Source organism: Panthera uncia, chromosome D4 (genome assembly GCF_023721935.1).
Source record: "Panthera uncia isolate 11264 chromosome D4, Puncia_PCG_1.0, whole genome shotgun sequence".
Taxonomy (NCBI): domain Eukaryota; kingdom Metazoa; phylum Chordata; class Mammalia; order Carnivora; family Felidae; genus Panthera; species Panthera uncia.
In genome coordinates this window covers 6,843,915-6,860,495 of record NC_064807.1, presented here as the reverse complement: position 1 = coordinate 6,860,495, position 16,581 = coordinate 6,843,915, and the positions used below count along the sequence as shown (strand labels likewise).

The following is a 16,581-nucleotide window of genomic DNA, read 5'->3' as shown; positions in this document are numbered from 1 at the left end:
GTGAAATCTCTCAGTGAAATCTCATGCTGCACCACTCAGATGAGGTTGTGTCTCAGCATATCTCATGCTGTTCTTACTCAGGATAAGATAACGAAATGGCTTATAGTAGCTGGTATTTGGTTAATATTTATATCTCTACAATCCTGTTGGTCATCCAGGATCAGAGGCGGTAAAGAATGCGCCTGTGTTTTACTATCATGATACAACAGATAGTAAAATGTCCTAAAAATGTTCACCCTGTTAAATATTTTGCAGTTCCTGCATTATTAATTCCTCTCTTTTTCACACAGACTCCAAATGTAACTAGTAGTTAGAATAACTCTGAAAAGCACCTCAAATCTACAATTCTTACTAAAAATGTAAGATATCCCAGTTGGTTCGAGCCCCACATGAGGCTCCATGCTGACAGCTCAGAGCCTGGAGCCTGCTTCAGATTCTGTCTCCCTCTCTGCCCCTCCCCTGGTTGTGCTCTGTTTGTCTCTCTCTCTCTCTCTCTAAAAAATGAATTAACATTAAAAAAAAATTTTTAATATAAGACATCCCAGAATAAGACATCTTCAAAAGAAATCTTCAAGTTTGGATTTTTTGAGAGACAAAGAGAAAAAAAAATCACTTTAAAGTTCAGCGGCAGATGGGGGGGGCAGTAAAAACTTGGGTTGTTTTTTTTTTCTTTTTGTCCCCAAGTATGGTGGCCTTTGACTGGTGGATTACTAGTTTAGTAGGTGTGGCCGTCGTATCTTCCCATTTCGGGGCCTCTGCTCTCCAACAGCATTCTAATCACGCATCCATATATTCTCTTGGTTTTGACCCACAGAACAAAACAAAGGAATACAAAGTCATAGGCCTGTATTCAGACGGCATAAACGTCCTGGGCTTGATTGTCTTTTGCCTCGTCTTTGGACTTGTCATTGGAAAAATGGGAGAGAAAGGACAGATTCTGGTGGATTTCTTCACTGCTCTGAGTGATGCAACCATGAAAATCGTCCAGATCATTATGTGGTGAGCAGATGCCTGTTAATGCCATCCTGCTTCTCCTGACAGTTGCCCCCTCAAAATTGGAGTAAAGAAGCCTAGGAAGGGTGAACATAGAATATCAAGACACTAGAGTATTCAGTAACTATGCGTATTACATAGGAGTTAGTTCACTAACAAGAATCTAGGTTTTAGCTATTGTCTTTTCTGCCAAAGCCCTTGATCGTCTTACACCCAACCAGCATTCATCTAAGAAATAACTCTTTTTTTAATTAATTTATTTTGAGAGAGAGAGAGAGAGTGAGGGTGGGGAAGAGAGGGAGAGACGGAATCCCAAGCAGGCTCCATGCTGTCAGCACAGGGCCCCACATGGGGCTCGAACTCACAAACTGTGAGATCCTGAGCTGAAATCAGCAGTCAGATGCTTAACCAATTGAGCCACCCAGGCGTCCCTCTAAGAAATAACTCTTAAATTAAGGATTTGAGGGGTGCCTGGATGGCTCAGTTAAGTGTCCAGCTTCAGCTCAGGTCATGATCTCATAGTTTGTGGGTTAGAGCCCCACATCAGGCTCTGTGCTGACAGCCTGCTTTGGATTCTGTGTCTCCCTCTCTCTCTGACCCTCCCCCACTCACACTCTGTCTCTCTCTCTCTCTCAAGAATAAATATTTTTAAATTTTTTCTTTAAAGATTTGAAAGGGTTCTTTGCGCATCACAACACAAGGTGCTTTCCTTGTTAGGCCCCGTGCATAAGTGATGTTCAAAATTCTTGCAACTGGTACAGCACAGGCCCTAATCCATCCAGATGAAAACTACCATTTGGGTCAGCATACCGGTGGCATCACCCTGTCCCTGGAGATGCCAAACTCCAACTTTTCTAGGTGATCCCTGCCCCACTTATATTGAGTTGTTTCAACATTATGGACTCTGAAGTGTAGACAGTGACAGTGACTCAAAGGGTTTCGTGATTTCAGCCACTTACTCCCGCTGAACCTCACCTTCATCATCTGCAAAAAAGGATAATAGAAATCTGCCCCTAGATTTGGGAGAAGTGCATCAAGGGAAATGATGCACGTCAAATACTTAACCCAGTGCAAGGCACGTAATGAGAGCTCCGCAAACAGGGCTGTTCTGACCACTTCTACTAATCATATTGCTCTGTGGCTGACACTACCTCCTGGGGAACAAGATGACTGAGGCCAGGAAGAGCATGGGGGCCATATCTGGGGGATCAGGCAAAAACGAGATCTGCCGTTGTGACTGTTAGCAGGACGTATGTGTACCGGGAGTGAGGCATGGGCTATGCACTCATTTAACCACACGTTCTTGCCGAGTCTGCTCATCTAGGGTGGCTGAGGTGGGTAGGATTTAAGACACATGTGCGGGTGCTGAAACCTGGCGCCAGGGGTCCACCAGGGCCTGAGGCCAAAACCTTGGCTTTATTGTGTAGCAGGTGTGCTTCCCAGCTGAGCACACGTGCCAGGCCAAGGTGCGTGCCCTGGCCCGTTTCCTCCCCAACGATCCCACCTTGAAAAGACACCAGATGACAGAAGTGTCTTTGCTATGCTTGCTTTCTAGTTACATGCCACTTGGCATTTTGTTCCTGATTGCCGGGAAGATCATAGAGGTTGAAGACTGGGAAATATTCCGCAAGCTGGGCCTTTACATGGCCACCGTCCTGAGTGGGTACGTCCAACTCCTGGGAGGAAGCAGCCAACTTCTTTTGGGCCAACGGACTGGTGCCGAGAAGCTGCCTTTTGGTTAAAATCAGCTTCTCCCCTGTGCAGGGAAAGATGGTTGAGAGATAAGAGAGCAGGGGGAGGAGGGCTGCCCTTTAACAGCTGTACTGGAGGAGGATCCCACTGTGCTACTTGCCAGATCTTGGCAGAACAGCCTGGACCATGGTTTGTTGCTGCCTTTATTAGTTGTGTTAAAATCATTTTTTAAGATGAGCAAGACCCACTGGTAGCCTCTCTTGGCGTTCACTTCTTCAAGGATGGAAACTCACCAAACTAGTAGGAATGGCCCACAGGCACCCCAACCCCAAGAAAGACATTAGGCAGGGCCTAGGTGGAAGGAGACTTGAGCCAGTCGGAAGGGATGGCTGGTTGGTCCCAGCCCTGCAGGTGGGGCCGGGCACCACTGCCACACCATGCATCATCCAAGTGTCAGGGAGCATGCTGGGAAACTCTTCCAGCTGGGAGGTACTGTGTAAAAGCTGGAAGGCAGCAGGGGACAGGTCGTTTGCATATTTATTGCAGCCCAGTCATTGGCTCCTTAAGGGCAGGTATGGTAGATAAGTTAGGAATGCTGGCCCCGGATATCTAGCAGGAACAGGATTCGTCACAGGTGTTAAGAAACACGGACCAAGGGAATGAATAAGTATCATCAGTTTGACTCGCACAGGTCAGTAGCCCCCAGACGCCCAACTTGAGCAATGAGCTCACCCGCTGGAAGGCAGGTGCACCGGGGAGCTTATCTGTCTTTACCAAAAGCACCGCCCTGCCAGCCAGCAAGAAGAAGCCTGGGTTCCTCCAGTGTGAGGGCCATTGTCAAATCTCAGGGCCCCAGTGGTAAGGCAGCAGTGCCATCTACCCTTCTCGAGGACAGGGCCTGGGTCCAGGCAGTCATTTGGCCGAGTTTTATTATACTGAGCCATTTTCTAACACAGTTCTGGTTTCTGTTCTCTTGCCCTACCTTGGTTTTTAACAGAAAACTCAGCTTCTCATAGTTCTTAGCCACAAGCTCTATGTGAAGACCCTCAAGATGGACCTTCAGGATCTGTATTAACAATGATCATTTCTTATTGTTTCAGCTTTGAATAACTGATCTGTAAACCCTTTACGTGGACACTATATGGCATCTGCTGGATTGGTCTCATTTTTTAAGCCCCCTGTTTTGTGTAACCTATATATCTCAGTGTGAAATAGGGAATAGTTTTGGAAGGCAAGAATAACAAAGAAAAGAGGGTCGGTCCTGAAGTAGGTGGAAGGAGACTCCACCAGTATGACTAGAGGAGAGCAGGGACTTCCTCCTTACCACAGCCTGCCTGGCCTACTAGATGGTGGGCACCATCCAGCAGGACAGCAGTGGTCCAGGGAATAGACGGGCTGAGTGCTATGATAAGGGCCTATGGTAGAGGTTTGTGCAGAGCCACAAACCTACAACAGAGGAAAGGGTCTGCCCAACCTGGGAAGGTAAAGGAAGGCTTCCTGGAGGAGGGGGACCTTTTGCTGAGTCTTAGAGGAGGGATAAGAATTCAGCAGCAGCAGGTGAAAGCATTTTAGCACCTGTTGGCAGAAATAGCGTGCACAAAGCTTGGCGACATGATGTAAGTGTTGTGTGAGCTCTGAAATGTGGATGCAGCTACTGGCTTCACCGCCGACTTTGACAAGATACTTCGTTTACTAAGTGAATGTCCTCACCCTCACTGCCGGAATGGAGACCTGCCCTACCTCTCATTTTCTTTTGGGTCATAATGCAAATCAAATGATATATCATGAGTAAAAAAGCTGTTTGAGAAAAAGGATTAATATGAGGAGGTGGTGTCATCTAAGAACCTGCTTCTTTGACTTGTTTCCAGGCTGGCAATCCACTCCATCGTCATTCTCCCACTGATCTATTTCATAGTCGTTCGGAAGAACCCTTTCCGGTTCGCCATGGGAATGGCCCAGGCTCTTCTGACGGCTCTCATGATCTCTTCCAGGTAAATGTACGAGGAGTGTCTGGAGGAAGTCTCTGGGCTGCAGAGACTAATCAGCTCTTACTGGCTGCGGCTGAGAGCTGTACGGGCCACTTGTGAAGCTGACCAAGCACCGGCCACAGCTTGTCCTTCTGTAGCTAGCTTTAACTCCAGGAAGGACCTCTGTCTTCTCCCCCTGTGCATCCTGGAGCATATTGCTTCACCCTACTGCATATTCCCTGCCCTCATGGCATGGCCTGCAGCCCAGAAGGGGTTTATGGTGTAACTCAGAGAATGGCGGACACAGCACGTTCCCACTCCTGGACCTCCCAGAGTGCCAGCATGCTTTGGGCTCTTGGTTTAGTTTCGGGAATAGAAGCGTCTCTTCAGGCAGGGATTGAGCACCAGCATTCCTAGACCATACGTTCCTTTCTCTCTTTTTTTAATTTTTTTTAATGTTTATTTTTGAGAGAGAGAGAGTGTGAGCAGGGCAGGAGCAGAGAGAGAGGCAGACACAGAATTCAAAGCAGGCTCCAGGCTCTGAGCTGTCAGCACAGAGCCCGACACGGGACTCAAACTCACAAACCGTGAGACCGTGAGATCGTGACCTGAGCCGAAGTCGGACGCTCAACCGACTGAGCCACCCAGACACCCCGACCCCTTTCTCTTTTTATCACACAGTTCGGCCACACTGCCTGTCACTTTCCGCTGTGCCGAAGAAAAGAACCAGGTGGACAAGAGGATCACTAGGTTTGTGCTGCCCGTCGGGGCTACCATCAACATGGATGGGACTGCGCTCTACGAAGCAGTGGCGGCTGTGTTTATCGCACAGTTGAATGACCTGGACTTGGGCATCGGGCAGATCATCACTATCAGGTAGGGTGCGAGGCCACACTTACTTTCATTTCTGTTACTGGAATTGTGGCAGGTGAAAGTCATCTGAAGGGAGCTCACGAATGGTCCACTGGTGGATTGATTTTCTTGGTCTAAAGTCCCTTCCCAAGATTAAACACATTACCAGAAGTGGAATCGTGGTGTGGAAGGTTTCTGCTTCAGGGTCTGAATACCCAAAGGTATCACTGTTCTCAGTTCAGTGCACCCACTAGGTGCTAGGCACACAGTAGGTGCCAAGGATTCAAGATTGAATAAGGGCCAGGCCCTGCTTTCAGGGGGTCCCCAGTAGGTAAGGGAGATAGATATCTAAATAAATGCTGAGTGGTGTGATAAGGGCTCTAGTGGAGGTCTGAGGGGACACAGAAGGCACCAAAGAAGGAAGGGAAGGTGAGGAGAGGCTTCCTGGAAGAGGAAAAAGCTTAGCTAAGTCTTAGAAGAGGAGTAAGAATTTAGTAGGAGAAGGAACCTAAGAGCACTTGGGATAAAAGGACTAGCATGGGCAGGGGTTTGTGATGTAACCATGGCCTAGTTACAGAGTTCAGACTATTGGATGTGGCTACATAAAGAGAACAATGTGGAGAACACAGAGAAACGAGTGGACAGGGATCATCTCATGAAAGGCTTTGTGAGAGGCGCTCGTGGAGGGGCTCAGTCTTTCATAATATGGGCAGATTTGCATTTTTAAAAGCTAACTTTGTGATACGGTGGGTAGACTGGGTGGATGGACAGGAGTTAGCTGGAGGACTAGCTAGGAGACCACCACAGGAGTCCAAGTAAGGAATTAAAAGGCCTCCATCCAGGCACTGGCCCTGAGGATGGAGAAGGGCTCCCAAATTCAAGGGGCATCAGTGGATTCAGGGTGAGGGACGGGGGAAGGTTAGGATGACCTCCAGGGTTGGTGGATGCTTCTGGACTGATGAATGGCGCTCACCAGAACAGGCACTAGTGGAAGAGAAGTGTCGGTGGGAAGACAAAGAGCTTACGCTGTTTGTCACGTTGAATTTGAAATGCCTTTAAGACATCCAGGTAGAACTCTGCAGTGAGAAATGTGGTCTTGACTTCAGATAAGGAAGTCGGACTCATCAGCTGGAGGGTGGTCACCAAGCACATGGGTCATGAGTGAGTCAGTCATCCGTGTTCGAGTCTCAGCTTCACCATGATTAGCTGTGACCTTGGCCAAGTTTCTTGAATTCTCTAAGCTTCTATTTCCTCACCTATAAAATGAGGATAATAAGAGTACCTACATTTTATGCAAGTGGTGGTAATTAAGTCAGTGCATACAAAATGCTTAGAATGGTGTATATGTAGTGAGCCCTCAGGAGATGTTGAGACGGTTAGGAGGGCATTACATAGGGAAGGTTTGTGCAGAAAAGAGAAGGACTAAGGACTGAGCCCTAGAAAATCCTCATATTAGAGGCAGGCAGAGAGGGGAGAACCAAGAGGGAGACCAAGAAGGAACAGAAAGGGAGGAGAAGAGGGGCACCTGGGTGGCTCAGTTGGTTAGACTTCTGACTTCTGCTCAGGTCATGTCTCACAGTTCATGAGTTCAAGCCCCGCATCGGGCTCTGTGCTGACAGCTCAGAGCCTGGAGCCTGCTTTGGATTCTGTGTCTCCCTCTATCTCTGCCCCTCCCCTGCTCACACTCTGTCTCTCCCTCCCCTTCTCCCTCCCTCGGAGATAAATGAACATTTAAAAAAAAAAAGAAAAAAATTTAAAAAAGAATAAAAGTAGGAGAGCCACAAATCTTGCCCTGAAACCTAGAGAGGAGAGATTTCCAAGCAGAGAATTCTACTCAGGTGAAGACCGATATTGTCTGCTCAAGTAGATACTGCAAATGCCACTCGTGAATTTTTCCATAGTTGGTTCTCTGAAACAGCACCGTTCAAGATGGTAGCCGCTAGCCACACACACACAGGTTGGACGGAACGGACACAGAAGGTTCCATCAGTACAGAAATAAGTTCCGCCATTATGGAAAATTTTGCTGGACTGCGCTGCTTGGAAGGGATGGATTGGGTTGAAAGTTAATCTGGAGACTTTTATGAAGTGTACAGTGGGAGTTTCCAACTAAACCGGGTCCCTACGCGAGGTGGACTCTGACCTTGCCGAGTTAACTCACTGCTGCAACCCCAGCACTTGGCACAGGCATAAACTCCGGGCATAAAATAAGTTCCGAGAATGTTCTTATACGGTATTTTTTTTCTAATTTTTTTTAATGTTTATTTTTGAGAGAGACAGAGTGTGAGCAGGGGAAGGGCAGAGACAGAGGGAGACACAGAATCCAAAGCAGGCTCCAGGCTCTGAACTGTCAGCACAGAGCCTGATGCGGGGCCCAAACCCACGAACCGCGAGATCATGACCTGAGCCGAAGTGAACGCTTAACCGACTGAGCCACCCAGGCGCCCCTAATACAGTATATTTTTAAATTTTCCCCAGCCCTAAATCATAAAGTATTTATTGCCATTTGCTCGACGTTAACTGAAGACCGGTACAAAGTGGACCATTTGGCACATCACCTGGGAGGCAATACTAATGCTGCCTGGCCTGTAAAAAGTGTCCGAGGCTTAAGAAGCTTGAGCCCAAAGAGCTAGAGTGAAGTCCTGTGGTTGGAACAGCAATGAGTGTGTTAAAATTGAAACCTTGAGTCACGTCTGAGAAAGCTCTGCAGCCACCTGTGGTCCAGTGGTTGTGACTCTGGCCATTCCCAGCAGACTTTCCAACTCCCTCGTCCTGGCCTGTGGCACCCAGTCTGCATTGGACTGATTTCCAAGCAGTGGTCGCAAGAGGCGCCTGTTCTTTTGGGCATTTGCCACTTTGTGATGAAGTCCACACACCCCCTCAGTCTTAACATTTCCTAGATATTTCTAACCTTGTTTTTTTTTTTTAAACTGACTGCTAGAGAAGTAAACTTTGGGTCTAGAGGCTAAATAATTCACATCAAAACCTCTTGCCCTGCTCTAGTGTTATGTGTGGGTTTTTTTTGAGATTTCATTTGTAAATAATCTCCATATACAACATGGGGCTTGAACTCACGACCCCCCAGATCAAGAGTCACACGCTCCACTGACTGAGCCAGCCATGCGTCCCTTGTATTCTTCAGGCAGAATTGCCGATAAGTAACCACCGGCCCATAGCCAACAACCACAACTGTGAAGCCCAGAGTAATCATTGACCTAAAATTTAAAATCCTCTCTGGCTCTGCCTGGGACAGAATGAAATAAGAAACATGATTTTTCCCTTGACAAGTTACAGTTGTGGCTCATGTGGCTGATGGTTAAAGAGATCCCATAGTTCATCTCTTTTCTGTGGTGCTTTTGGGCTGGACATCGAGGAAACATACGCACCATCCGCCCAAGACAAACCCTTTTGTGGTTTTATCATAATAGTCACTAATCAAAGGTTATACCTGATTGAAGATGGGGCAAATATTCTTGTAAAAGAAGAGAATTACTGGATTTGGGGCCTTCAAAGAGCTTAGAGGGGAAAAGGAGCCATAGGGGCAATAATAGTGATTGTTTTGTGTTAGCAGTAGTAGGAATACTGATGGCAGCTAAATAGCAGAAATGGCATTGGGTTTTTTTTATCTTAGAGTGTGTGTGAGCAAGGGCGGGGGGGGGGGGGGCGTGCAGAGAGGGAGGGCTCCAGGCAGGCTCCACACTCAGCTCGATCCCAGTCCCACAAACCTGGGTTCATGACCTGAGCGGAAATCAAAAGAGTCTGACACACAACCGAGCCACCCAGGGGCCCCAGAGATGCCATCGGTTTTTAAGCATCTGCTGCATCCTGGTGCTCATACTGGATGCCCTTCCTATATTACCTCATTTAATCTTCTTGGAGCCCTGCAAGGGAGACAGTCTCCCCATCCTCTGGGGAAGAACTGAGATCCGGAGGGAACTTGCCTAAGGACACGCTGTGAGTGAAAACAGCCGAGGCAGGTCTTGTTGTTTTTTAATGTTTGTTTATTTTTGAGGGGTGTGGGGGAGGGGCAGAGAGAGAGGGAGAATCCGAAGCAGGCTCTGGGCTGTCAGCACAGAGCCCAGCGCAGAGCTCAAACCCATGAACCGGGAGATCATGACCTGAGCTGAAGTCAGACGCTCAACCGACTGAGCCACCAGGCCCCCCAGAGCCAGGTCTTCTTGACGCTAAAACGCGTGCTGGCTTCAGTTCACACCCCAGACCCCGCCTGTCTGGAGACCTAAGTGCCGGTCCAAAAACTAGATCAATGCTAGGAAGTACTTTCTGCTGATGGTTATTGTGTGTTCTTCTGTGAAAACCCCTTTAAAGTCAAAGTACAATATATTCAAGCCGAATGAATACGTTTTTATATGTTTTACCCCATCTGAAGATTTATAATTCCCAGTCTCAGACCAAAGCCAAGTCAAATGGCCAAAGTTTAGGAAGCAAGGTCAAGGCTCAAGGGCAGAGTTTTCTTTGACCAGGCGGGTTTTGAGCCCACCGATATATTCAGTTTAAATATTTTCAACCAGCATTGACATAAACTTGGGTTTTCCAAAGAGTACTTAAGTCAGAAAAGATCTAAAGGATTATGTAGGCCTGAAACTTTTAGAGGAATTGGGACAGCCCCAGAAATCTCTAATTTACTGTAAATTGGTGGCCACAGCCCCTGGAGGAAAACACACTTGTCAAAGAATGCTGGCCTGTGTTTGACCTTACCCTCGAACTGAGCTGTCAGCACAGAGCCTGACGCGGGGCTCGAACTCACGAACCGCAAGATCATGACCTGAGCTGAAGTCGGACACTCAACCGACTGAGCCACCCAGGTGACCCGAACTGGTTTTTATGTTTTTTTTTTTGTTTTTTTTTTTTTTTTTTTTTGAGAGAGAGTGCGTGAACAGGGGAGGGGCAGAGAGAAGGAGATCCAGAATCCAAAGCAGGCTCCAGGCTCTGAGCTGTCAGCATGGAGCCTGACGCGGGGCTCGAACTCATGAACTGCGAGATCATGACCTGAGCTGAAGTCGGACGCTCAACCGACTGAGCCACCCAGGCACCCCAGGGATTCTTCTAGTTTAAATGGACTGTTTCTACATCTTCCCCCTTTCAACCCAGTGGCTTCCTTGGACTAAGATGAGAACATGTGTCCAGAAAGTACAGTGGGTGTCCCGTCAAGCTCATTCAAATTCAGGGACTTTTCAGGGCATGGTTTCCTCCAAAATGACCAGACTTAAATAAGGATGATACTGTTGACAAAAAACGGCACATTCCAAAGAGAGGAATCCCTAGCACCACATTTTACCTGCCCAAGTGGGATCTTTTTAGAATTTGTTTTGTTTTTTTTTTAATTTTAGAGAGAGCGAGCACATGAGCAGGGAAGAGGGGCAGAGTGGGGGAGAGGGAGAGAATCTTAAGCAGGCTCCATGCTCCGCATAGAGCCTGACACAGGGCTTGATCCCATGACCCTGGGATCATGACCTGAACTGAAATCAAGTCAGACACTCAACCAACTGAGCCATCCAGGCTCCCCATAAGAGGGGTCTTTTTAAATATGTCATAAGGAAGTTCACTTGGCTGCCTCCCCTCGTTCCAGACCCCTCTTCCTTTTGCAGCAAGTGCATCCACTGGCCAAAGGAGCAGTCAGGAATAAACGCTTGTATCTTGCACAGGAAGCATGGTTGGTTCTCAGTTCAGTGCCCTATCAGGCAGCTCCCAGAAGCCAAGAGTCTCATGATGTCAAGAAAGTGCATAAAACGTGCTTGACCACAGCCTCATTCCTTTGTCTTCCCTGGAAATACCCTTGCCATCCACCCGGACCACCCTCCCTTTGACCATCCTCCAAGGCAACGTAAATTCCTGGCACATATGAGATGCCAGTTGATGACTGGCTGGGTGAACAGATGGACGAAGGGAGAAAGAAGGCAGGCAGCGAGGTAATTGGCGCTTATGGAAGGGGATGGACGCACGGATAGGTAGCTGATGCCTTCCACAAACACCCCAGGTGGTAAAACTCTCGCCTTCCTCTTGAATAGCCCTCTTGCTCATTTTCTGAGCGCATTCAGGCAGCTCATCTCCTTTTCCTTCCGTTAGAGAGACTTGCCATGTCTCCCCGCAGAAGGAGATGGACTTCTCTCGGTCCCCCACCGCTCCCTAATGAGGCAGAGCTGATGCTCAGCAGAGAACAGATCCTGACCGGCCAGTGTGGGGGGAACACGGCCGTAACAGCCATCGGGACTAAAGGTTCCAGGCCAGGGGCCCTGAAGGGAGACACAGGTGTCTAACTCCTTTTCGGCTCGTGTGTTTTGGCTGCAGTGTCACGGCCACGGCCGCCAGCATCGGAGCCGCGGGGGTGCCACAGGCCGGCCTGGTGACCATGGTGATCGTGCTGAGTGCCGTGGGCCTGCCCGCCGAGGACGTCACCCTCATCATTGCTGTCGACTGGCTCCTGTGAGTTGGAATAAACGCGCTGCCTCTGCCGGCTGGGGAGGCGGGCTTCCCCGCCCTGCAGAACCTGCAGTCTGTCATCATTCTGTCCTCAGATTGCCACTGCCTCATGAGCCATCCGTTGCTGCTTCAATTTCCCTCTGGCCAGGCCATCTGATAAAACGTGCTTAAAAATTAACTCCTCATAACTTGCGGCAGTGATTTTAAAAGACCAGTGATCTCCATTAGCTTGTTTTCCCTGCAGGATGGGTGTCGGGGGTGGGAGGAGATCAACATAGAATGATAAGGTGAAGACAGAGTCACAGGCATTCCAAACCCCATAGGCCACCCTTGCCTATCCTGGCCCGGGGTCAGCGTCATAGGTGTAGAAGCGCCTGGTTTGAAGTCAGCCCTTCTTCCCGAGATCTTCAACATCATCAGGGGCCATGGTAGGAGCTGTGGGGAAAGACCAGTTTGAGTTTGAATCGCTGTTCAGTGTCTCAACAGCTTTTTGGCCTCGAGGATGTCCCTTAGCTTCTCAGAGGCCCAGTTGCATTATCTGTGAAATGGGACAGATTCTGTGCATTTCATTAGGTTGTGCAGGGTCTGAGTGGGTTCATGTGACCAGCGTGTCTAGAACAGTGTCTGGTGGGCAGCATTTGCCCAATAAATGGCAGGTTTTCTTATGATTAGAATGATTTGGAACATTTGCATCGTAACTCTCTCGCACACGTGCGTGCATGGACACACGCACAGAGGGCTGACGAACACAGCAGAAATCCTGGGCAAGGTCGTGCCTTGTGTGACCTCCTCACGGTTCAGGTTGGAACGAGCCTGGTCCCCAGCTTTATCTTGGTACCCGCTTTGTGCATTGGTCTCGCTCTGTCCCCTGGCCCTCAGGGGCGAGTGTAGCTGCATATTGAGCCTTTACTCGGAACCAGCCCAGGGTTACCGGGGAGTCCGGCACTGTGTGGTTTGCAAACAGCAGCTGAGATGGTGAAGGCAGTCACGCCCCGGAAGGCCCGGGCTCCTGCTCCGGGGAAGGCATGCCATGGGGGCCCCCCTCAGCAGCTGGCTGTGTCCCCCAGCCCCAGTGGAGGTGGCCCCTTTCTTGCCAAGATACGCCACCCCTGAGGCAAGTACTTCTCGTTTTCCTTCTAGTGACCATGGTGGGTTTGTAGTTCTCTCCTTTGCCCAATTCTTCTGGAACCAGTGACCTTCACTTCCAAGACACCCAGAGAAGCCAAAGGTCCAGTCTGATCCATGGGATAAAAAGACTCTAGTCGGTTCATACCAGGGTCTGGTTCATTCCATGGCCTTGTTCTGAATCGCAGGAGGGCACCCAGATGCGGAGGTCTGTCCCGCAGGTGTAGTTCTCACAGAAGTATTCACGTGCACAGTTCCCACCAGCAGTGCTCCGGTGTTCTGTCACCAGGGCGCCTTCCTGCCACAGGGTCCTCTCCAAGCTCAGGGTTACGGCCAGCTGGGGGTGTCATAAGGAGAAAGCCGCTCCTCGGCTGACCTCTGTTTTCTGACCCTATGTCCCTGCCGGCTTGCTTCTAGAGGGACCCGGTGGCGCAGAAAAACGACTACACCAGGGACACACAAACGCACTGGAACACTTGGAGGCACACACACACACACTCCCCCTTTGGCAGAAACACCACCCACAGGGTCCTCTCACCTTAGCTGAGACAGATCCGGGAGATGCCCCAAGACGGAGGTTAGGACTGAGAGGCTCACTCAATTCTGAGCCTCCCTCGGCTCCCCCAAAATATTTGTAAAGACTCTCTTCACGCTTCTTGGGGAGGAGAGGAGGGAATTTGGGGAAACTGGTGCTGGGCTTACGAGGGTCCGTTGTGACTTATTGGGAGCACACGCCCAGGGAACCTGGTTACTCATTCTGTACTTTCATGAGCCACCTTCTGCCCTAGACCTGTGAGGAGAGAAGCCTCCCGTCCAGCCACGAGGATGGCACTCTCTGCATCTGCTTAATTCGTACCTGAACGCTCCAGATCCTTTTCTGTCTCCGGTGGCAAATGGAAATGAAATCTGGGCCTCCTGTCTGACTCCCCCTCTCTCTTCCCCAGGGATCGGTTCAGGACCATGGTGAACGTCCTCGGTGATGCGTTCGGGACGGGCATTGTGGAGAAGCTCTCCAAGAAGGAACTGGAGCAAATGGATGTTTCATCTGAAGTCAACATCGTGAACCCCTTTGCCTTGGAATCCACAATACTGGATAACGAAAACTCAGACACCAAGAAGTCCTACGTCAACGGAGGCTTTGCGGTAGACAAGTCCGACAGCATCTCATTCACCCAGACCTCACAGTTCTAGAACCCCTGGCTTCATAGGACCAGGAACGATGAAGGACAGCTCCCTGAGAGTCCTCTCTTAGCAAATTCAAACATTCAGTAAGGAGAAGAAACACACTGATGGCCAGTTGTACATTTGATTTGATATATAGACCTCCAGATTATTTTCTATATTTGGATTCACCGCTTTTGCTCTCCAGGTGGGGTACCATGAAAGAAAACAGATTAAAAGGAAAGCTGGATTATTGTCTGCAATGTAAAAATTCTATGAGAAAGTTTGGAAGTAGGTAGAGTAGTAACTATTGGATTAGGTAATGGGTGTGGAAGAAAACTTGCTTTCTCATACGCAGTCCAGTGTTTGGGTTTTTTTTAAAAAAGACTCCTTAATTACAAATTTTTACTCAAGCTTTCTATTGGCATGGATTTCCTTTGACTTCTCACATTTTTATAGATTACAATGCATATAAATACTACCACCGCTACCCCCCCCCCATTTAATGTGCCAAATTGTCCATTTTTAACTCATCTCCAGCCAATGTCAAAGAAACCATTTTGAAGGAAAACAGACCAGCACAGTTCTGCAGTAACAGTTTCAAGACGGGTGAGGGGTGTTGCAGGAAGGGAGAAGGGTTCTTTTTTCAATGTACTGTATTGGAACACTGGTAACTAGTAACCCAGTGTTCAGTATAGAGCTAGATATATATATAGATATGTATATATTTATTATTTTCATATAAGTTGCCAGACAGAGATCAGAATTGAACTGTCAATGGGAAATAAAGAGCTCTCCTTGTACTTGAATAATAACTACGATTTCAATCCAGATCTGCTTTGGGGCTTATCCCAACTCCTCTCTCAGGAGCACGAGAATGAAAAATTGTATTGTCCGTTCCACGTCTGTGTACCAGCCTCATAGCAGACATGTATTATGGTGATACGGTAAGGTGGCCGTTCATCTACAACTTCTAGACTCTACTGCTGGGAAGGAATCCATATCGGCTCTATATAAGGTAGAATGAAGATGTGTCACTCACATAAGGCTGGATGTGTTTTTATCCAACTGGAAGGCTTCATTCTTCCAAGGTCAGTTACACCCACTCAAAAAAAGACGGTTCTTTGCCATTTTGTACCCATCAGGGCCCAAACAACAGTGGCAAACTACCAGCTAAATTGTACTTTAATTTGGTTTTGGTGGAACAAGTCACCCTGGTCGGAAAAGCACTGTCCTTACCCTGGATTCTTGCAGAGTAAGCCCATGAGTTGATCCCCACAACACGAGATGTTGGTATCCGTGGTTCAGGGAAATTCTTCCATTGTATCAAACTTGTCTCCTCCTGAAGGGACGATTGTCCTAACGTAATCTAGTCACCTCGGCCCTGCTTAATTAAAATCCATGTCCTGTCATTCTTCTAATTTATGAAGATAGCTTATTAAAAAGTCTGTGCTTCAGCACTCAACTTGTAAATAACGCTGAACAGAAAAACTTGTATTTACAATGAGATCCAGAATAATCCTGTTTCTGCAGTATTGAGTAGCCAGTTTAAGCCTGCGCTTTTCTATCGAAGAAACCAGAAACTGTCCCAAAGGTACAGGAAAAGTAAATAAATGCTCAGTGTTGACCACCTGTCCCTGAAATCTACAAGAGAATGATACTGGATTGTCATGTAAACACCGCAAATATGGACCAGAGACTGATTCCATGTGCGTTTTAAATTGCAAATACTGGGGGTGTTCACTGGAGGTAAATCTATCAACGCAACTGTATTCATAATTTATCTCAGGCCCGAGAGGTCCTACCCCCTTGGCCATTTGTCTCCGACTGGAGGCACTCAAGTTGGCAGAGCTGTTTGTGAACTGTAGGTCATCCTAATTTTGGAGTGAGTTTGTAACCAGCCTCTTAACACACTGTGCTGTTAACTCATAAAAAGAAACCAATGTTCCATTTCAGTCTCAATAAATACTTCCGTCATTCTTTCTTCCCCCGCCTTGTTCTTCCTTTATCTTTTATCTCACTCAGGTGGGGCATGGGAAGGTGGAGACAGATTGTAAACGGATTATTGTTTTCAAAACTGTTTATGCTCGAGAATGAAAAAGCCGGGCTTGAGGAAAAGTAATCTGATTCTTCATGTGAATCAGTGGGGATGATAAGGCTGAAATGCAGTGCCATAAGTTATAAATAGTTCGTCCATATTTTATGGCTGAGATGGAGAAGGTGTGATCTGACCATAAATTACTATACTGGGAGGTAGTCTTATCTCAATATGATGGCGACCTGGTTTCACTGAAGGATCATTCCTGCCCTCAGAAATGGGACTATAGACTACAAATGTTGTATTCGGGGAGGTC

At 48.0% G+C, this 16,581-nt stretch overlaps 1 protein-coding gene across 1 annotated transcript in view; it reads left to right on the top strand.

Annotated features, from left to right (window-relative positions):
* Positions 1-16,211, top strand: part of SLC1A1 (solute carrier family 1 member 1) — a 42,826-nt gene extending 26,615 nt beyond the window's left edge. Inside the window, exons 6-11 of the mRNA XM_049633124.1 lie at positions 815-999; positions 2,549-2,656; positions 4,554-4,676; positions 5,334-5,528; positions 11,810-11,944; positions 14,011-16,211. Coding sequence (XP_049489081.1) covers positions 815-999; positions 2,549-2,656; positions 4,554-4,676; positions 5,334-5,528; positions 11,810-11,944; positions 14,011-14,257 — 993 coding nt within the window. The 3' untranslated portion in view covers positions 14,258-16,211. The remainder of the gene's footprint in view (positions 1-814; positions 1,000-2,548; positions 2,657-4,553; positions 4,677-5,333; positions 5,529-11,809; positions 11,945-14,010) is intronic.
* Positions 16,212-16,581: the final 370 nt, after the last annotated feature.